Source organism: Stegodyphus dumicola, chromosome 9, assembly GCF_044657685.1.
Source record: "Stegodyphus dumicola isolate Sdum_Otavi_A_Nest chromosome 9, ASM4465768v1".
Lineage (NCBI taxonomy): Eukaryota > Metazoa > Arthropoda > Arachnida > Araneae > Eresidae > Stegodyphus > Stegodyphus dumicola.
The window spans coordinates 81218393-81241181 of record NC_140776.1 but is presented as its reverse complement, the minus strand read 5'-3'; the positions used below and the strand labels follow the sequence as shown (position 1 = coordinate 81241181).

Sequence of the window (22789 nt, the reverse complement as noted above, 5' to 3'; positions counted from 1 at the left end):
TTTTAGAATCTTGCTGAATATTTAATGAGGAGGAGTGGTATTTAAACCGCGAATTTACTTACTGAGTCAGAGAGAATCAGAGTTTCCGATTTATGCGCGTCTGCCTTTTTGGCCACTCTCTCTCTCAAAGCTGTTATTACGCTCGGCCGTACTCAGGCCGTTGCTAAGCTTCATAGTCAAATAAGTTAAGGGGCCAACTTGATTTGAACCTTGACAGTTTCGGCTATACTTCTTTAGTTAATCTGAGTTTTAGTTTAATTCTTAGTCTTTTAAGTTCAAGTCCATGTGCGGGCTTTGCTTGTACACTCCCAGGCGGAGTTTGTTAAATCTTATTGGAATAATAAAGAGTTAGTTACCCTTCTATCTTGTTGTTTCTTGTCACCGAACTCAAGCGATTATTCACTTACCAGTTCTTAGATTCTTCACTTCCAACATAAACTTAGAATTCCAAAGTGAGGAACTCTACAAAGTATGTAAGCATAAACGTATATGTATCCATATATACATATAATGATTTTAAAATGCGTAGATAAAGGCACTGGAACTTTTAACAGCTTACGATACTGCGTAGATAACCGAGAAGACCATAGTGGCAGAGTGTAAAGCATGATGAAGCAATTTAGCACAACGTATCTTGAAAAATCACAATCTATATTTTTTTCCATGCATACCAGATCACCCCTTTGCAGATAAGATGTTTCCTAATTGTATTTGGATACAGTAAGTTGTATTTTGAAGTACGATGTCGTTTTAAGCAAGTAAGCGGCAGAAGCACACATAAAAAGCATCTTGCCGGCAGGAGAGTTTATGCGGAAAAGGGGGAAAGTTATAGTACTTTCAGAAGGAAGAAGGTTGGGAGTGGGAAAGTTTCACTTCAAAGTTTTGGTTTACAATTAATTTGATTCGAGAAGAGGCATCTGCATTAAAATGTTACGTAAGATAGAAAAATCTGGAACCTGTGAGAAGAGATGAATTTGTGGGCAGATATCCAAATTTAGAATGTTAATTTTGAGGTCGCCAATTATTTTTTTCTAAACAGCTATAATATTTTGTTATATCTTACATACATACACACATTTATACATTTATGAATCTGGTCCTGATAACACTGAAGGAAAACAGCTTCAATAACAATACTAATATTTACACTTCAGAAACATTTCAAAATACAGACAAAAACAAATCACGCTGGGCATATTCTTACTGAAACGGGGGCCCAATGTGTTAAAAAACAGTGAAAGTAAAGATAACAAATGATACACAGAAAAACATTTATCTGATGTTTTTCATTCAAGGGACTTGTCATCCAAACAGAAACATCTCTTTCTCATCACCTTCTATTTACACCATTCACTGTCCTTCGTACACATTCAGAAGAAATCAATTATATTTTCCTCTTTATCTATTAAATAATGTGTTTACTTTTTCTTTGTTTTAGAATGAATGATTTCCATTAAATTTGTTTTAAGAACTTAACATAAAATATTGCTGCAAGTTTTAAATAAAAGATCATCTGTGATTCAGGAATCGATCAACTCATTTCACATTAACTGCTCTGGAGAAAAGAATTTTTGTTTATAAACACTTCTGATAAAGAAAGACCTTCAGAAATGAATTAAATTTGAGAACCAAGATTTAACTTTAAACTAAATTATTTAATTACAAATACACACACACACACACTTAACAAAACAAATTTTTATGCTAAAAAGTTATTCATGCACAGAGTTTTAAATAGTAGTATTATAAGCTAATATTCAAAAGTTATTAATGCATAGAGTTTTAAATAGTAGTATTATAAGCTAATATTCAATGTCTAAATTCATAATTACTTGTTCTTCACAAAGTTTTTCTTTTCTTTCATAATAGGAATGAACAACAGATTGCTCAGGAACTCCAAGAGGACTTGGAATCAGTTTAGCAATACCTACAGATAAAACATACATAAATTGAAAGGTTAGGGAAAATTAAATTCTTTAATATAACCCTGCCAACTTAGAGTAGACTTTCTTTGTTATACCATAATCTGCATATGGTTCTTTGCACATTTGTCTGCAACGATTGAAATGAAGCATTCAGCAGTAACTCTTGTTTAGAATTTTGAATAATAATTTTTTTCTAGCTTTATTTTTAAAAATTAAATTGTTAAGAAATATCTTTAGTTGCTTTAAATACTTTTAGTCTTCAATGTCTTAACATATTTATATCCCAAATGGAAATTTTTAGACAAAAATTTTCATATTTTCTTTATAAATCAGAAACTAAAATTCTGAAGACAAAAAGCATGAAAAACAACAAAATAGTATTTCATCAATAAACCTGTAAAATAATTTATGAAGGCACTTAAATCTTGTTATGTGGCAAAACTCATATTTGTAATAAACTATAAACACATATTTATATGAATGGCTAGGTTTGGTAAATTGATTAAAGCAAAGGAGTTAAAGGGCTCCTGGAAAGGATGCCTCTGTGAAGGACTTTCCAAAGAAAACTAAGAAAACTAGCTTGAATCCAAGTCATTTATACGGATAACCACAAAAATACCCAGCTCATTCGCTGGGATTCTAATCCTGGTTAAACTACCACATACTTGCCAACCTATGACACTCAAAAATCAGGAGATTTATTTTTAAGAAATCAGGAGATTTTTCAGAATGTTAAAAAGACATTTTAAATGATAAAAATATAGTTTTTAATAATGAATTAGCTTTAAATAATTACTAATTCTTAAATGCAAGCAATACAAAAATACCTTACACATAAAAAACATTTTTATTACTTACATCGTTTAAGAAAACAAAGAAAAAAAAAAGACACTCAGTTTTCGTACAAATGTTATGAACAGTGGCAGATTTTGCTTTTGTTAAGAAAAAAACTTACTAATTTTGTTCATAGCAATTGCCACGTAGGCCGGCTTTCGCTAACAAAAGTTTTTTCTAATGTGTCATCACTAATATTAATCTAAATTTAGTCCTCATTTTCGCAACAACACTGAAAATCCTCTCACACTCTGCATTACTATGGGGAAATGTCAAGATGGCCAACATAATTCTAGACAGTTCACTATATTTTAAAATTCCATCAGCACCCTCCAATTAAACTCCACTAGGTGTCAATCCCAGCTGATTTTATAACTCCATCCAAATTTTCTAATTGTAAACTGCAAAATTCGACTGCAATATATCAGTGGCAGCATCAATATCATCACCTTTCATGACTAAATGAAGTCACAAAGGAAATCTGTTCAAAAAGTACCTTATATCAGAAAAAGATGCATTTGCTGGAGCAGAAACATTAGCAACTTTAGCATGCAAAATCATTTCATCGTTGACTGGAAATTTATGTAGTCACATACTCAACAGAAGTAACTTCTAACATGAAGATAAAACTTATTTTTGTCTTCTTCTGAAAGTTCTTCCACTACTTTTGTAGTTGCAGCTCCTATTACCTAATCTTCATCTTTCTTCCGATTTTCTATTTCACCATAAATCACATCATATATAGAATTACAAGACAAAAGACATACTGGTTTTACAAACTTTGGTAAAATGTCTTTAAACAGATCATAAATCATTGAAAAACATGAATTAATGAAATTCTGCTTTGTAGAACTGTGTTAGGAACATCGAATGATGGCAAAATGAATTGTAAAAAAAAGCAAAAAGCTTTGTTAAGGTCCGAAGAAAAAAATATAATTATTCGTTCTTCACAAAATAAACTTACAGTAATCGGAAAATGTTTCATGTGTTGAGCAATTTTTATTTTTATTTTGAGAGAAATTTGTATCAGCTTTACACTTATATTTTGCAGTATTATTTTGAGAACTGCCAATTGAAATGCTGAATGGTGCAGAAATTACTTTATTTTTCTCAAACCTATTTTTAACAATGGAAGTAGTAACTACATCTCCATTTTACTTTAGGTATTTTATAACTTTCAATAGAGCCTTTTATCTTAACTCTCGAAGCATTTACTTCTTCTTTAAAAAATGCAAGAAGTGGGTTCCATTGATCGAGGATTCTAGATAAGCATTTTTTTAAAAGCGTGTACATACGTTTCAAAATTTTGCTCATTTCAGTATTATGCAGCTGTTGGAACTGTTTCAATTTTCCCTTCCTTTTAGAACTCCTTTTAAGATAATAATAAATATCAACAATGTGTTCATCCACATTTATTGGTAAAGAAGCTGCCCGAATGACCTTCTAAAGTGGAGACAAAAAGTAAACTGGAGTCAATTTCTTAAGACTCTGGATGAAGAAAAGGAACAATTGGATACAGTTTTGAATTGGTATTATTGCTTCCATCCGTAGAGAGGCAGAATGGAGATGTTTTAATGCAATCAATAACTGAAGATTTATTTTTCAAACCCATTTCTTTAACAATTGCACCAGTTTTGGTCCTTACACTTGAGTATTTCTTAGCGATTTCACTATCGGGAAACATTTTTCTAAATAAAGCTGCAGCGTGATCCGATGCACTCAGTGGCAGGTTGTGCTCCAGTAAAAAGGCAGAGAACAGACATTCTGCATTAATAACTTTTTAATCCTTTGTTTCCGAAGAAAAATTGTAATTTTTCATTTTTTTTCAAAACAACTCATGTTGTCCTTGTGTTTTTGTGTACGCACATGTTTGAGAGCATCCGCCCTTCCACCATGCGAAATCGAAAAATCGCATTGACAAACGGTACACATCGCAAATTATAATTTCCTTGTACCTAAATTTATTACATTTCCTTGAGGAAATAATGGAAGGAAAGTCAATTGTGTACAATTTTTGAAACGCACACGAGTATTTCACCTTTCTCGCAGACATAACAAAATATGATAATTTCTAAAACTATTTCCCGAAGGCACGTGTACTCACAAACCCAGGACAAGATGAATGAAATAACTAAAGAACATCCATAACTTTTAAAGCAACCAGATCTAAATTTAAAGTTTACAAAAAGTTGCAATTTAAACTTACAACCAACTTTAAACAACTAAAGCAAAAATTAATAACTTCAATTACTGATCAAAACTGAATTAAGTAAGCAAATAACTTAAACCTTGAAAATAATAACAATTAATATATAACACACACAGTGGAGCTCGATGCCCATTGGAGAACTGGAGAAAGACGTTTCTCGATACGAATACTCTCATTCACAAACCAGAAATTCTCATCTGATTTGAAAGGTTTTGTTTTAGATATAATCTAGAGAAAATTCAATTGCTTTCAGACATCCCAAATTTTTTTTTTTTTTTTTTTTTTTTGGTACATATAACGAAGTATTAAGCCAAGTTGCATAAAAATCGTGAGAAATTTTAATAATAAGAAAAAGTCGGAAGAAATATATTGTAAATCGGGTTGGTGGGAGAGCAGTCGAAAATCGGGAGTCTCCTGCCTATATCGGGAGAGTTGGCAACTCTGCAACCAGTGTTCAGCAATTTTATGCTTGGCTACTGGTGAGTTTCTTGAAGGAAGAAATATAAAATATATTATTGTTTTAACTTAACCATTAACACAAATGCAAATTTACCTAAAATTAACCCAAGACAGAAATCCACACTGCAGTAAATGGCAATATTCTTTGCGTAAGTACTCACCATAGAGCGAGGATAAAAACTTGAACATTTGCCATGACTTACTTCCTCCTCACCTTATTTTGCCTGTTCATTGCCAATGTCTGACATTGGCTCAACATTTGAATATTTAGCCTCTTGAGAGAAATGCTTTCCTTTTATTAAAATGTTAAATAAAGTTGGTTTTAACTGTAGGCTGAAATTTGTGACCTTCTGACGGAGTGAAGTGGTGATAAAAAATCACCACAAATCTATTTTTAAATGCTATAAATACACCAGAATGCTAACCAAATATGAATGAAAAACTTACAATTAATAAATTATGTTATTCAGAAAATGAAATTGAAATAAAAAGGTAGATCTAAAATACTAGAAAATGTTTAATCTAACCTGGAGATATAATAAAATGAGAAGCAGCAATCATTAGGAGAAAATACCAGATATACCATATCTGAGGGCATGTAAGACGCACTTTTTTTCCTAAATTTGATCTCAAAAAAGTTACCTGCGTCTTATACGTGAAGGACACAGGTTAACTTTCAATACTGCATGCTATTTTTAGCCCGGATAAAGGTCTAGACACACATAACTTTTTCTACATCTGCCATAATTATTTTGCGTATGCGTGAAATATCTGTTGCCAAAAAGCGCCAAAGCTCGAAGCTTGTTTCGAAGTTCGAACAGGTTCGACAGTCACATGATGTCTTGGAGCCTTTCCTTCTTTACATAGACTTTCTTTGACTCAGCCGACACATGTGTTGGTATCTGTGCTTAAAACTATTTGTTTTAAAAAAATACCCTGGAAAATATGACTACAGGAAACAAGATATTAAACTATACAATTTGGGATAAACTAGGAATGTTAAACTATGCCAAAGTGCAATGAAACAGAGCAGCAGCAAGGCATTTCGGTCCAACAACTACCGAAAAAATAATACGTACTTGGCGACTGCAGGAAGGTCAACTGAAGACTGCTAAAAAACAAAAACATAACCTTCGATGCCCAGCTCCATCTTAGCCTCAGGCAAATTTCATCAGAGGCAACATTTTCCTTGAATCTGTGTTTTTTGTTGTTTCTGCTTTATTTTGTATTATGTTTGATTGCTTGCCGTTCATTCATTTATTCATTATTGAAATTTACATTTCATGTTCAAAATAGCTTGCCATTTGTTAATTTTCCTTAAAAAAATGTGTTTGGTAATTGCCCTCAATGATTGTTTACTGTATGTTTACCGTTGTTGTATTGCATTCTGGCTTTTACGAAACGTGAAAACTAAAAGAAACCACATTTTAAGTTATTGTGGTACCGCACTCTCGCGCAGACTATTACAACTTTTATTCCTTGTGTGCGCCCTTCTAAATAAGGGTGCGTCTTATATGCCATCAAATACGGTATTCAAAAGACAATTTCAAAATAAAAACCTACTGAATAAAATATCTGAAAGTAAATACAGATTTATAAAATAAATAAATATATCTTATTTCTTATACTTGTAAGGATATTTAGTTCACAATGAATAAAATTAGGGCATATTTTCTGTAATCACTGTATTAGTAAAATAATGATAGACTTAAGGACAGAATGTTGCTTATGACAGGCATAGTTCCCCCCACTACATAACATTCACATTAAAGGATTGAAAAATAATATTTCTCAGATTACTTCAAAATCATATCCCTTTGTGAAAAAAAATTACAGCACAAAGTCTATAATCCGGACGTCCATAATTACGGACCTCAAAGCTACAAACTTTATGCGCATAATGAGTTTACGCATATGCATTTAATGGATAACGGACGGTATAAGCTGGACTAAAATTATCAAAGGCATTTCAGTTAATGTTGCAGATTGCGCTGTTCCTTAATCTTCTAATTGGATCCAGCTTATTATTTTTTGCAGGCTGTTAGAGCAATTTTATAAAAAGTAAGCTTGAACTTTCGATTATATCAAAAAGAGTTTCCAATTCTGGAGCTGCGAAAGGATCTACAAAGTGAAACCATGTTTCGATGTCAATCAAACAAAAAGTGGAATTGCTGCAAAAAATGGATAAAGGCATATTCATCTCAAAATTATGTGAGGAGTATGGCACTGGATGACACAAGAAAAAAGAATTTTTTGTGGAAGCATCTTAAACAACTTACATTGAAAGCAATGTAAAGAAATAAATATTAAGCTTTTTTTTTGTAAATTTTGATATCCTTTAGATCAAAATTGTTCTTTATTTCATAAATTACGGTTTCATATTTTTAATTGTATAATTTCTGCATGCCATCTTACCAGATTTAAATTGACGATCTATAATCTGAAAAAACCCTTAATCCGGAATCGTCGAAGTCCCGACGAATCCGGATTACGGACTTTGTACTGCATAATGCAGCTCCTGGATAAAATTTCCTCAAATGATGAGATTTAAAAATTTTAAAACTACCTCAAATTATTTCAAATAATTTTTAAACTGCTAAAATAACATATTTATAACAATCATACATCAAATATGAAACAGCTATTTGAAGAAACCTAATTTTATTGTAAGCTCTTTTTTTTTTTTTTTATTAGGAATTGGTTATGATAAATTAAACAGAAAATAAACAAATTCTTATACTGTCAAACTTCAAAGGACAGCAAGTATGGTCCATTTTTTATCTGATTTAAAAAGGACAATCTGTTATCTCATAAAAAAATGTAAAAACTGAATGAAGAAAAAACCTGATTAACACTGTCACATCTACCAAAAGAACTGGATAATAAATCTAATTAAAATAAAAATTTTAATTGCAATTATTATTTTGTACAGTTATCAAATTTGTTTTTTCATTCTTTTTTAGCCTCTCCAAAGTGTCTGTCAAATTAATTTGCCTTTATCTGAGGCATTTCAAAAGATACAGGCTGATTACGACTTCTTTGAAATTGCAAATCATTTTAGAAATACTTCTACTTCATCTGCATGCTGCATCTTTCTCAACTTTTCTCTCGCATCCAAATTTTTTCCGTGAGCAGAAAGTGTCAAGTTTCAATTTTTTCATAGGGTATCATTTGTAGATTTGAATAAGCTGTATTTTTGGCAGATATCAATTAGATTGCACTCATTTTCCATTTTTTGAATGATGTTCACAGCTCGCTATGTGAATGAATTTTTGACACAGAAAAAGAGAGCAGAGAATTTGATCAAAGGACATGTGAGAGTTTTGCTGTTCTGGTAAATATGAAAAAGCAAAATTATTTTTTCACCTCTGTGTCAACACAACCATTTTCCTCAAAATATGTATGTTTGCCACTTAATAACCTTTATCAAGTAAACCTTATGTCTTACAGAAGACCTAAAGAATACAAAACAACTATTCAAAGAATAGAACTTGGGACAAAAAACTTTTATATTCAAACAAAACAATAAGAATCAAAACTTTTCATTTTGTAAAAGAAGAATCAATAGTAAAAATACAAGCATGTAATTCCCTACTTCCTCTTTAACTGAATAGTGAAAATTACATCACAGCATGAGCCCTGAAATCCATCTGGAAGCTCAAAAAAAAATTTGAATGGAATAAGAAACCTATTCACCTTTTTTATTTCAATGACCATATGTACACCTTATGTTCTATGATATGCTTATTGCATCCTCATTCTCTTAGCTGCCTCACACAGTTTTTATTTAGAACATACAGAAAAATGGAGTTGAAGACAAAAAATAAATAAATAAATAAAAATAATAATAATAAAAAAAATAAAGCATAAAGATGTGTGCCTTTATAGATGGCATGTGGACTTTAATATCCTAAACATGAATGATTTTAATGGCTCATATTTTTTCATTGAAGCTTGTAGAAATTTTGGAGATAATATAATATGAATAAATAAATAAATAAAATAAAAGTTTCAGTTAAAGGTATCCATATAGTTTGTTAGAATCAATTTTTAAACTCTTGTTGGTTTAATATGATAGCATAAAATAATATTTAATGTACAGGAAAATGGATGGAATCAAGGGGTTCAACTGTTATAGCTGGCATTTAGTTATAGTGGAGTTCACCTCTAATGTAAGTCCATGAGAATATAATTTTACTTTAAGAAGTCCATAAGAAAACTTCAAATATTTTTTTAGTAATCTGTTAAAAAAAAAAAAGATCACAATGCTTTCAAATCTAAATTTTTAATTTTACTTCTGAAGTTTAGAAATATTATATCTTCAAAATTTTCTTCAGTGAAACTATTACTTTAGAATATTTTTGAAAAACATTCCTGATTTACCTGCAATCCAGACTACAGCAGATGGCATATGGATAAATTATTATTTAATAATGGATAAATTTTGCATGAAAGCATCTTATATGTAATGATAAAATTTGCCATACATCAAAGGAAATTCATTCAGTTTTTTCAATTAAATACTGCCTAAAGAATTTTTTAATCTTCACAGGCTTACAATGAATTTCAGATGCAGAAATTCATTCCAGGTATTCAGAAAAAGGTCTGCAATCAAACACTCACAATGCAGTTTTATATCATTGAGAATTCAGCCATAATACTCATGTCCTCATTTTTACATTTAACTTTTTGAAAAAAGATATGGATGACATTTAATTTTTTCTTAAATTTTTATTTTATAAAAAGGCATATGGAAATGAAATGTTAAATCTGCAGGAAGAAAGAAGTGTGCAAAATGGATTTTATGGTTGGTTCACTTCTAACAAAATGTGTTGTATTTACGTTAGGGCAAAAAAAATTCCACACATTATATAATGTGAGAATTAGTTAAAAATGTGTAAAATTATTGTTGATCAGAATAGTTATACTGCCTGTGCAAGGTGTTAAGCAGCACTGGTTTTTAGTCAGTGATCAACTTACGTTATTAATCATGGAGACAATGAATTTCTGTCATAGTTATAATAGTTCTGCCATTATAATACAAAAATATGCTAACACATCATATTTGGTAAAACTGCAGCAGACAGATATATCCCTATGGAATGGACAGTAAGTCATTAGTTGGCCTCTTACAGTGAACTAATACGGTACAAAGTCCGAAATCTGGACTCGTCAGGACTTCGTCGATTTTTTCCAGATATTAAATCATCAATTTAAATCTGGTAAGATGGTATGCAGAACTTATACAATTAAAAAAAAAAAAAAAAACAGCAGCTTATTATTTATTTGTTTATTTTATTAAACATTTCTTTCAATGTAAGTTGTTTAAGTTGCTTCATTTTTTTGTGCTAATAATTTCTCTTTAATTCTATAAACAGACATATTTTCTTGTTCAGTTACAAAGTTCCACTGTTCAAGTCCTGTAATTGCTGAGTTGAGAATACAGACTAACTGGCCAATTTAAACTTTTTCATTTTCAATAACCTCTCTGTCACTTTCTTCACTATCAATAGCGGTATTTTCTGGATTTAGAACCATACTACAGATTTCGCCGTCTGTTAATTGATTGATGATTGGGGCATTGTCATCGCAATGAAAAACTTCTGTTATACCATCTTCATTTATTACCGCTTCTCCACATTTCTTTACAAATTCCATTAACTGGAAAACTTCACCTTTAGTTTGCGATATCCGAAAACCTTCAAATCCGCGGCTATCATCCTCACCATGAAATATGGTAGCTGGCCATAAATTATGCCACGCACTTTTTAACGTATCTGGAGACACATTCTTCCACGATCTTGCGATGCTCCACACGGCAGATTTTATGCTAAAATATTTCAAAAATTCTTGAATAGTCTTCCCATTGTTCACAGGGTTCGTACACATTTCTGCACATGCAAATTAAGGACCATAAGTGAAAAAAGGTCCTATGAGCAAATGGGAACTGAATAAATTCAATTGAAAACATTATCTATGCCTGAATTTCACTTTTGTAATACCATCCTAAAAATAAAATAGATCCCTAAGTAGTGTGCATTATTACTAAACATGAATTAATTAACATAATTGTTAATAAAATAAACTTTATGCAATTTATCAAGTAGCATTAAATATTTTACGCTTATAATAGTTGGTAATATTTGAAAGAAGATATAAGTGACATTTACGTTTTACTAACAATTAGCTTTATGTTAATTTTTTTATGTCTCATTTTGTCACAGACTTCGTCAGTCTAGAGGTTTAGTAAATAGTAGGTAGATTTTATGTCAAACGGCATACGTTAAAATGAGAAATAAGATCATAATCAGCATCATTCATAACAAAAGACTGAATGTTGTCATCGCTGCTGCTTGTCTAGAGAGAGACCTGCTGAGTAAAACAAACCTGAAAGGCCTGCTATAGACACGGTTGGCAAGTGTTGAAAGTTATTTAGACTCTGTTTGATGCAGTTAGTGTCATAGCTTCGTGTACAGTTCCGGGGTTGTAACCCAGTCAATATACTTTAAGGTTCCAATAAGCCATTAAAACATCAGAGGTGATAATTGCGATAAGACAATGTCTTATTGCCTTTCATTAACACTCATATGTAGAGTTAATATTCTAATATGTAGAGATAATTTTTAAGGTTAAGCAGTTAGTTATAAATAATCATAATAGGTAGTTTGATAACCTTAGTCATTATGGAATTACATGACCACTATTAAATTTTATTTTTTAATATTTGTTTAAAGTGCCCTATTAAAATCAAAATCTAATAAAATTTCACAGTTTAAAATATATGTAATTTATGACACAGATTCTTAAACGATATAACGATAATTACAGATTAAAAGCTACAAAACATTTATGTTTTGTAACAACAACACTCAACAAAATATTTATCCATCATTTTAATTTGAAGCTTTCCCAGACATTTTGGCTAATTTATATCAATTTCCTTCTAAATCTTCTTCTTAAAAATCTTTTCTAACAATTAGAGATTTGTCTCAATATGCAAACCAATGCTTTTGCTAGTTTCTGCATGCTTTATCTCCTAACTTGCCAACCTCTCCACAATGTACACTGCTCAAAAAAAAAAAAAAAAAAAAAAAAAAAAAGGACAGTGCTATACAGTCAAAAGTCGTTAATCCGGACTCGTCGGGACTTCGGCGATTCCGGATTATAGATCATCAGTTTAAATCTCGTAAGATGGCATGCAGAAATTGTAAAATTAAAAATATGAAACCGTAATTTACGAAATAAAGAACAATTATGATCTAAAGGGTATCAAAATTTGCAAAAAGAAAAAGCTTAATATTTATTTGTTTACTTTATTAAACATTTCTTTTAATGTAAGTTGTTTAAGTTTTGCTTCGTTTCATGTGATAATACTTTCTCTTTAATTCTATTAAACAGACATAATTTCTTGTTCAGTTACAAAGTTCCGCTGTTCAACTCCTATAATTGCTGTGTCGAGAACACCGACTAATTTGTCAATCGAAATTTTTTCGTTTTCAATAACCTCTGTTACTTTTCTTCGCTATCGGAAGCGAATTATAATGACGAGGAACTTGTTTTAAATCATATCAAAGACGGAGCATATCGAGATGAAATACTACATTTGGTAAGGAATTACAAGCCAAATAAAATAAAAACATCTGCGCTGAAGATAAGGATAGTGCTGACAGATCAACTTCCAATTCATGCGGCGTTCCCCCCGCCGAGCAGCGTGAAATTGATAAACAGATTTCGGATTTCAAAACATACTTTCGCTTTAGATCCTTTACATATTAACAAATATATATCGAAAATTCTATTTGATATAAACGAAAGTTTAGCTTACTTTTATAAAATTGCTCTTACAGTCTGCAAAAAATAATAAGCCGGATCCAATTCGAAAATTAAGGAACAACGCAATCATCAACATTAACTGAAATAGATAATTAGATATTTTTAGCTTATACGTCCATTATACATAAAACGTGCACGCGAAAACGTATTCTGCACTTGCGCACACTCATATGCGCAGTCGTAAAAGGTCTTACGCGCACGCGTAAACGCATATGCGCATGTGTCAACGCTGCACATGCGCAGAAAGTTTTTAGTTTTGAGGTCCGGATTATAGATCATTCCGAATTATGGATGTCCGAATTAACGACTTTTGACTGTATCTCACATTCTACTGGGCCGATTGACAAAATTCAAACTGCGTTTTTCATGTCTCGAAAGCGCGACTTAGGATATATATTACATTTATATATAGCACTATTCTAACATAGGTATTTTGACACAAAATCGGACTTTTTCTGAAATAACATACCAATTTTTTTACATATTTCGGTTCTACAACTCAAATTACGCCTAAATATGAAATTTTGTAAAATTTGGAGCGAAATTTATGGAGAAATTCACAAATTTATGTTGGTGCTTTTTTTTTTTCAGTTGCGCCAAGAATAGTTCACTTGGCAAACTTCTTAATATATGTCAACCTAGTTTCCTTTCCCGTGAGTGGGAAAAATGTCACCATTGTTCCTTTTTCAAAAATAATATTCTTTATATTATATTTTTAATTATAACTTATTATTTTAAGTAATTTTTTCTTTTTTTAATTTCATTTTAATTGTTTAAGTTGCATGTTTTTTTTTTTCGAATAACTGTTTTAAAAATTTCTATTTACATGTTCGAACTGCGTAAATAAAGGTGCAGCGTTTATTTTTTTTCAAATAGTTTTCTTTATATATATTTTTTGTCATAGTTATTATTTTAGGTAATTTTTAAATTTTTATACTTTTATTTTAATTGTTTGTGTTGCATTGTCTCTTCGGATAATTGTTTTAAAATTTTCTATTTATTCCTTCGAACTGAGCATTTTAAATATATTTATTAATATCAATTTTCCAGAATTTGATTTTATTTATTTGAACTGCGTTTTTTTCGGAAGAATACTTTGTAACCCAGACTACGATGCGTTTGAAAACTGCATACTATATTAAAAGAGAAAATACAGTAAAGCACAGTTTTACACGCCTTTCAATGTTCCGTTCAGAAAAAAATATATATAAATAAGAGAGATGTATAACCGATATTTTAACTTAGGATGACTTGCATACACTGCTTTAAACAGTTTTATCATTGTGCCCATTGCTTTACACAATTTTATCCTACATTTGGTTTCTTAAAACGTTATTCATATTTTAGTCAAATATTTTATTTTTGAAATCGCAAGAATCAAATATCATAAGATTAAAAAGTTTTAAATTAAAAAAAATACAAATACTAAATTTTACAAAAAAATTTATTTTTTCTTCTCTTTTTCTTTAAGCATTCTGCAAGTATATTAAAAAAGTATCCAACTTTTCGAAACATTTTGGTATTTCTGACAATCATTTTAAATAAAGTTATCGCCTTCCATTTCATAAAGGCCCACAAATGGCCGAGCGGTAAAGTCGCTGAACACTGATAGTTCACACCGGGGTTCGAACCCCGGTAAACGGGCTGGTTGCATGGGCATTTTCATGGATTTTCTCATGTGTACCGCGTATGACAATTGGTTTCCCTTAGAAAGTTCTTCACGAAGTTTTTCGTCGGAGCCTTTATCAGTCTTTAGAGGCTAAACATTTTGAAGGTATGAGATGAAAGGAAAGACTGGTTTCATCAAAAGGTTTTGGTTTATTTAATTATGACAAAGCACACTAGGACTATCTGCCTAAGAGGAGGGAGGCCTTCGTGGAGGACTTTCTAAAGGAAACTGGCTCGCATACACATGACACATGAGGAAAACCACAAAAACGCTCATGCAGCCAAGCCAGCCCGTTCGCGGTATCCGAACTTCGGACCGAACTACCAGTGTTCAGCGACTTTACCGCTCGACCGCTGTTTCATCAGGAGGCGGAAAAAAATGCCTTTAGGTGACATCGACATATAATACTGGATAAACTCCTGAATCTTCAAATAATTCAACTGAGAAAATCACGGGATTCTCAATTTATGATACGATATGATGTTGTAAAATGTAATTTAAATTTATACAACCATATAGTCTAAAACCAGTCGCTCTTCACTTTAATCTGCAATGATATCGTTTTTGTCTTTTCTGCTAACACAAGCTCAATTGATGGTATTTGCTGGTGTACACGTATTTTCTCTTTGAACGCCTAAATTCTTTGAATTATCCTGAAAGTATATTCAAAAGCGTCCACCTTTTTGAAACATCTTGGTATTTCTGACAACCAAATTTCCCTGCAAATGTTTGCTTACTTTTCTCCCTAATTTTCTTATTTCTTTCTACAGTTATTTTCAGTGCTCACACAAGAAAATTAAGATTTTTCGATTGCTAGACTTCCATAAATTTTGCATTCTTGTCAATTTTTTAAAATATCAATTACATGAATTGCGTTTCAGCTGAAGACAGCTTTTCATTTTCTAGTCATTTTAACTATAAATAAAGTTTAAAGCGAAGTCCAAAGGATAAATATTTTAATTAAAAGATTTTTGCTAAATGACAAAGAAATAAAACAGTCCAGCAGGGTAAGAGTTCAAAAACTCACCACCAGGAGAAAAATGGCGCTGTATACAATATTGTTAAATGAAATGAGACACGAAAACATCTTTTTAAAATGTGTTTAATATTTTCCGAAACGTGTTACATAGCATGTTCAATGTAGCGTCCAGCATTTTCCGAAAGCAAGTTAAATCCTGTTACTGCATTTTCAACAGCAGCTCTTAGCATATCAGAAGGAATATTAGGGACATGTCAGTGTATCACATTTTTCATTTCTGCCAAGTTGTTTAGATTATCACTATAAACAGTGCTTTTGAGATAACCCCACAGCCAAAAGTCACAGAGAATGAGGTCTGGTGGTAAGAGGGGAAGTGTTGGCCTATAAGACGTTCATTCGTGAAATGTTGCCTAAGTAACTGTGCGAAACACATGTGGTGGCGCCCAGCCCTGCATAAAAATCCTAGTATCTAAAATGCCATGTTACTGCAGTGCATGTATCAAGAAACATTTTAACATTGTCTCTAAGCGAGGTGCAATCACAGTGATCCAGCTGTCGACTTCTCTTCAGAGAAAAATGGTTCAGTTATGAAACCAGACGGTGTGGAATGACTGCTATGCAATCGAATGCAGTAGGAGAATGCAATGGAACTAGGTAGATAACATGAGGGATTTCTTTGGAACAAATCGATTAAAAGCGTTTTGAATCTTCATGTTTTAGGGACGAATTCAGGCTTCAAAAATTACAAATTAGCGATCTGTAAGAAAACGATTTCCAGATTGTACGCACTTGTGCGAGTGATTTGCAATCTCACATTTTCTAATCGCTAATTCGTGGTTTTCACGGACGAATTTCTCACTCATGGATGGCGCACTCAACTTTTATGGAATTTAACGCTTTTAAATGGTAATTTGCCTACTTCAAAGTTTCTTAAGGGTATACAATATATTAAACCCGTGTAACAAAAGGTTAAGTTAGATTCCGACCCATATTTCATTTAACAATATTGCATACAGCGCCATTTCCCCCCTGGTGGTGAGGTTTTGAACTTCCTTTTTTTCGCATAAAATAAATTCCCATGACCTCCTTTACACGATTACCATGTTTGATAACAGTTGATCCAGTAGTTTTCCTTTTATGACCGTTTCAATGTAGAACTTTAATTATAACTACTCTGTATATTATTAAATTTTAATTTGAAGCTATTCGTTATATGTATATCATGCGTAAATTTTTCGCTTTTATGAAAAATAAAGAATCGAAGTTTCGACCTTGAATTTATTGGGTTATCGAAAAATTAATTTGGCTTATCTTTTAAGTCCTAGTTCCAACAACAATTCCGTCAAAAATTCCTAATTACTTAAGCTAAAGTAAAAGATTTAGTATATATTCACTGTATGTTAATAAAGTAATCAGAGTGTAATAAAAATAGATTATAAAATTTACGCTGATGCAACTTTTTGTGTGACTGCACTACATGTAATGGAAGAGAAGGCTTGTAGAGATCTGTTTTTGACATGCCTCTAAAAGTAGATGTCATACTCCTTTTGTCTCTTCAATATCAAAAAACTTTTCTTTGAGAGGCAACTTAAGTTTTTGGGAAAGAAAAAAAATCACAAGAAGACAAATTTGAAGAACATGCAGGACGATTGAGTACACACTTATTTTCAGAACACAAGCGGTTCTCCGACTGGTTATTGAATAATGAAAAGAGGCATTGCCATGCAATACAAAGAATTTTTTTTTAATACGTTTTCTGACTGAAAACGTAAGATTAAAAGTCATCTGCTTAATTCACAGCCATTTACAAGTCAACTACTCGGGCAATTGCAGAATCATTTTGATCCTGAGCTTGTAAGACAAACCTAATATCACTGGATTTAAGCATTTCTTTAATCTTCCGACAACGTTCCTTCTTTAGCTCATATTCCAAGAATATTATGTGAATACAATTATTGCAAAAGAAATTGAATATTCATTTGCACTACTGCTTGGTAGTTTACTAACGAGTTAACAAAACTTAAATTCTCCTTTTTGTGTCTAAGAATACAACAATATTTTAAATATTGTGATGTAGCCGTTCCTCAATAGACACTAATGCCGGCTAGTTTTAAAAGGATTTATTAACAGAGCACACAGGAACGGTTACAAACAAAGAAATATACATAAAAATGAAACTTATACCAAATGGAACATCAAACATTTGACTAACATAACATAGTAAACTATCATCATGGCGGCTGGAGGTCGATTGACGTTTTTTCATATCGCAACGAGATCGCGTTTAAATAAAATAGTTCGGTTACAGTTCATGAGTTCATGGCGTTGAATAAAATAGTTTAATTACACTTAAATAGTTCTGTTACAATATTTACAAATAAAATATTAAATTGGAGATTTAATTGGAGCCTCACCAGTTCCCTAGCATTTGAAGATTGTTAAATACTAATTGTTTGTTGCTAAGTCTAATCCAGCCTGCATGGTCGGTTTTCGTAGTTTTCTAGGTTCTCTTTACAAAGATTCTCTATGAAAGCATCTTAATCAAATAGCTCCCATGTTCTTTTTATGTTCAAATAACCAACTAACCCAGTTTAAGCGCGATTTTTAAGTGAAGTTACTAGCAAAACCCGAATACTCATTAAAAATCATGCAGCTTGCCAATCGGGAGTAACATAAAAGCTATGGCGCCAATAATTGAATTGCTGTTAAGGTACGCTGTTTCTAAACTTAGATGGTCATTCCCTAATTAAATACCCCACCAGCGGCCGAGCAGTAAAAACGCTGAACACTGGTAGTTCGGTCCAAGGTTAGAATCCCACGAACGGGCTGGCCGCATGGGTGTTATCGTCATTTTCCCCATGTGTAGCGTGCATACGAGCCAGTTTCCCTTAGAAAGTCCTCCACGAAGGCATCCCTCCCTTTAAGCAGATAGCCCTCCTGTGCTTTGCCATAATTAAATAATCCAATCCAATCCAATCCTTAATTAAATATAATTGATTTGTAACTTCTACTAGAACTGACGTTAAGAATTGAAGTGCAAATAAATAATATCGTGTGCAATCTTGATTAATATAAAATTTAAAATATTTGCACAGAAAAATATTTGCATTCAGACAGAAAGTTTTTTGAAATATTTGCAATTACTTTATAAGAAGGATCTGTTAATAACCATAATAATTACTTATTATATTACTGATGATTAGGATTCAGTTCTTGACAATTACATTCTAAATTAGAATTTTAAGGATATAATGAAAATACGCTACGCAGAAAAATACATTTTAGGATAAAAAATGAGTTCATTTTTTATGTTTTAAAATTCTTGAATTCATTTAATAAACATTGTATCCTCGTAGTTAATTGAATCCAGAATGTTGGGTGTCGTTTATATAATTATTCTTACTTGTCCACAGAATCTGCTGACTTATCCAGCGATTAAGTAGCTGCAGATCCTTTCTACATAACCATTGAAGTTCCATTAATTCAGTCTCTAGAGGGTTGTATGTTTATATCATAATTTGACTTTCATAAAAATGATTATTCTAAATCTTATATTTCTATAAAAATACACTGTGCTTTAAAAATATGGATAATAGTATCAGCCGCTCTTTCAGCCACTTCAAAAGCATCAGTTTGTTTATAAATAAAGTAGGCAGTTAATGTCAAAAAATTCAAATAAACATCAAACGAAAATTCTCAGTTTTAGACAATTCGAGTTAAACGAAGTAAGGTAGCAGACAATAAAACGCCGAAGGTAAAAATTCACTCTTTTTTTTTTTTTTTTTTTTTTTTTTTTAAAGATAGAGAGAAATTTTAAAATATATTTAAAAATTTATTTAAAAAAATAGCTTTTCATATAGTATTAATAAATATTTATTATGCATCATTGAGGGAAAAAAATGTCATATAATTAATTCTCCGCAAAATTTTACTTGAAATTTAAGGTTAAAATTAGCTGTGGCAATACAGTGTAACAAAAATCCATAGACCACATTTGGCGTTATTATTGCTCAAAAAAAAAGATGCCAAATTTCAAAATGCGAAAATATGTAAATTTGTGTATATCTTAGAAAATTTTGAATAAAAAAGTCTCATTTTTTGTAGATACGCTTAAAAGTACACTTACTTTAAGATGATGGTAAAAATTTTATAGGTTATAATACAAAATTTTTTTTGAAAAATTTATAAAAATTATTTAAAAATAGAAATTTAAAAAATAAAACGCAAAAAATGGGTAAATTTTATTTGGAATGAACCAAAATTTCGACATGTGAAAGAAAAAATCAAAAAAGTTTAATAAAAAAAGAGATATTAATAAATATTTGCCAAATTCAATTAACATTGAGGAGCTAAAATTTTGAGAGCTAATATTTTAAAAACTATTCGTACGATTTTTACAAAACTTGGTATTCTGGCATAATTTGAGTCGTAGAATCGAAATATGTAAAAAAAGTGGTATGTTATTTCAGAAAAATTCCGATTTTGTGTCAAAATACCTATGTTAGAATAGTGCTATATATAAATATAATATATATCCCAAGTCGCGCTTTCGAGACATAAAAAACGCAGTTTGAATTTTGTCAATCGGCCCAGTAGAACGGGAGATATAGCACTGTCCCCCCCCCTTTTTTTTTTTTTTTTTTTTTTTTTTTGGAGCAGTGTACCTATGGCGGTTTAATTGATCTGGTAAAAGTTAAATAGTCCCAAACCCCCGATAGACGTGAAGCTCATTATCCCTATGTATGAAATTAAGTACAATATCAAACAAAGGTTTAAATCTGCCTCTTATTTAAAAAGAACTTAGAACATAAAGGCCTGTTCTGATGCTAACAAAATCAATCATATAGCTTATGGTGACATAATTAAACAAAAACAGTCAAATTCAAACTAATAATGTGGACTAGTGGTCAAAGATTATACGATTTAATTTAAATTTAATCTGGCTCAGTAACTCTATCATAGAGGAAATAGAAATGGAAAATTATAGTAAAGGCTGAAATCATAAATAGTTAGGTAATTTACATAATAATAACTGCACATATCTTTGAAGAATAATTTTCTTTATGTATTCAGTTTCTTTCTTCAACACGTTTAATTTCCATTTTAGAATTTTTGGATTTAATTAAGGATTTCTGGTGTTCTAAAAAACACTAAATGCATTTAGAATGTACAGAAAAAGTGGCTAATTTTATTTCTTTAGTAATATGAATATTCAGAAAAAATATGAAATATCTATAGTAAAGGCCAGTTACAGAGGTGATGTGGCAGAATTTTTAGAATTAAATGACAAGTCGAACAACAAAATCTAGAAATGACAAAACATTTAGAAGTTAAAACTGGCCTTGAAAGCATTTAGAAAGGCACTAGGCAGCAGAATTTAGGATCCACAGAGATTGCATCAAGTGGGAAAATGCCTAGTGCCAGCTATGTGTATGGTACATTAAGACATATTAGATGAATCTTTTAAATTGTAAGTGGTCAATTTCTTTATTAATAAAAAAATTCCTTTCTATAATGCCTGCCCATGTGATAAGATTAGAAGCATTTCTGATACTTTCCATGCTTAAGTCTAATGAAATGTAGAGAAAATAAAGGGAAGATAAACATGCTAAAAGATTCTAGTATCAAAAGAAAAACCTTAAAATATTATGCTTTCATTTTTCTTCCAGACTTTCTCCAAAAAAGTGAGAAATTCATTGCAAACTTTCTGTAAAATACATCCATTACATGTTGATATTATGGAGACATTTTTCTTTTTGTCACATATTTCTTGAATCTTCTAGAATCGTGGGTCCATAAATCTTGCCTTCAAATCCTTCTAAACTTTCCAAATTGCAATGTCTAAAATCCTAAAGAAAAATTATCCCTACTATTTCTGTAACAGCAAAAAGTCAGAAATAATTTTGGAAAAAAAAAAGGAAGGAAAAAGTATAAAATTAATTTTATAGAGAAAACTGATGCACATTCTGAGAATTTTGAATATTCTGAGACAATTAAAAAGGAAAACTCTTACTAAGAAAAAATTAAAAACAAGACATTTTTAATTAATTACATAGCTAATTTTGCTTTTGCTAAGAGCTGTTTCGTAAATTGTGCTTTATAGCATTATACCTTATTTATTTGTCAGATTCAAAATATTGTATAATAAGTTGCCAAAACGAAACTTTATAATATGACACCGAAAAATTAAAATGTTTTACTTTAATGCTATTTTTTAAATATAATTTCAATATATTACCATTATTTTAATGAAATTTATCAATGTTACGATGTTTTACAAAAAAATCGTTGAAAAATCCTCAGATCTTGGATTTAAAAAATTTCTATAGAAACTAAGCTTAAAATTGCCAAATTTAGAACCGTTTAATAAAAGAATATCCATCCCCAAAAGTGAAAAGCTCTATAAGAGCTCTTTATTAGAAAAAAGGAATTTCGAAATGCTTACGTTTCACTTCTTGCTTAGAAACTCGAATATCCCATCAATTATACAGTCAAAAGTCTTTAATGCGGACTCGTCAGGACTTCGGCGATTCCGGATTATCGGTTTTTCCGGATTATAGATCATTAATTTAAGTCTGGTAAGATGGCATGCAGAAATTATAAAATTAAAACTATGAAACCGTAATTTATGAAATAAACAGCAATTATAATCTAAAGGGTATCAAAAGAAAAAAAAAAAGAGCTTAATATTTATTTGTTTACTTTATTAAATTTTTATTTCAACGCGCGCATACATTACGCATAGTCGACCAGAACACTATTTGATGTGTATTCGTGATATTTATAATGACAAAAAATTTGATTTAAATCATATCAAAAACGGGGCACATCGAGATGAAATAGCATAAATAAATAAATAAGCCAAATAAAATAAAAACATC

General features: G+C 31.0%; 1 protein-coding gene across 3 annotated transcripts in view; it reads right to left on the bottom strand.

Annotated features, from left to right (window-relative positions):
* Positions 1–22789, bottom strand: part of Tsen34 (tRNA splicing endonuclease subunit 34) — a 269041-nt gene that overhangs the window by 223290 nt on the left and 22962 nt on the right. For all 3 annotated transcript variants that reach the window (XR_015043011.1, XM_085823678.1, XM_085823677.1), the window contains exon 3: positions 1833–1927. Coding sequence is in view for 2 of the 3 variants with exons in the window: in XM_085823678.1 (XP_085679804.1) it covers positions 1833–1927 (95 nt within the window). In the remaining variant the exon portion in view is untranslated. The remainder of the gene's footprint in view (positions 1–1832; positions 1928–22789) is intronic.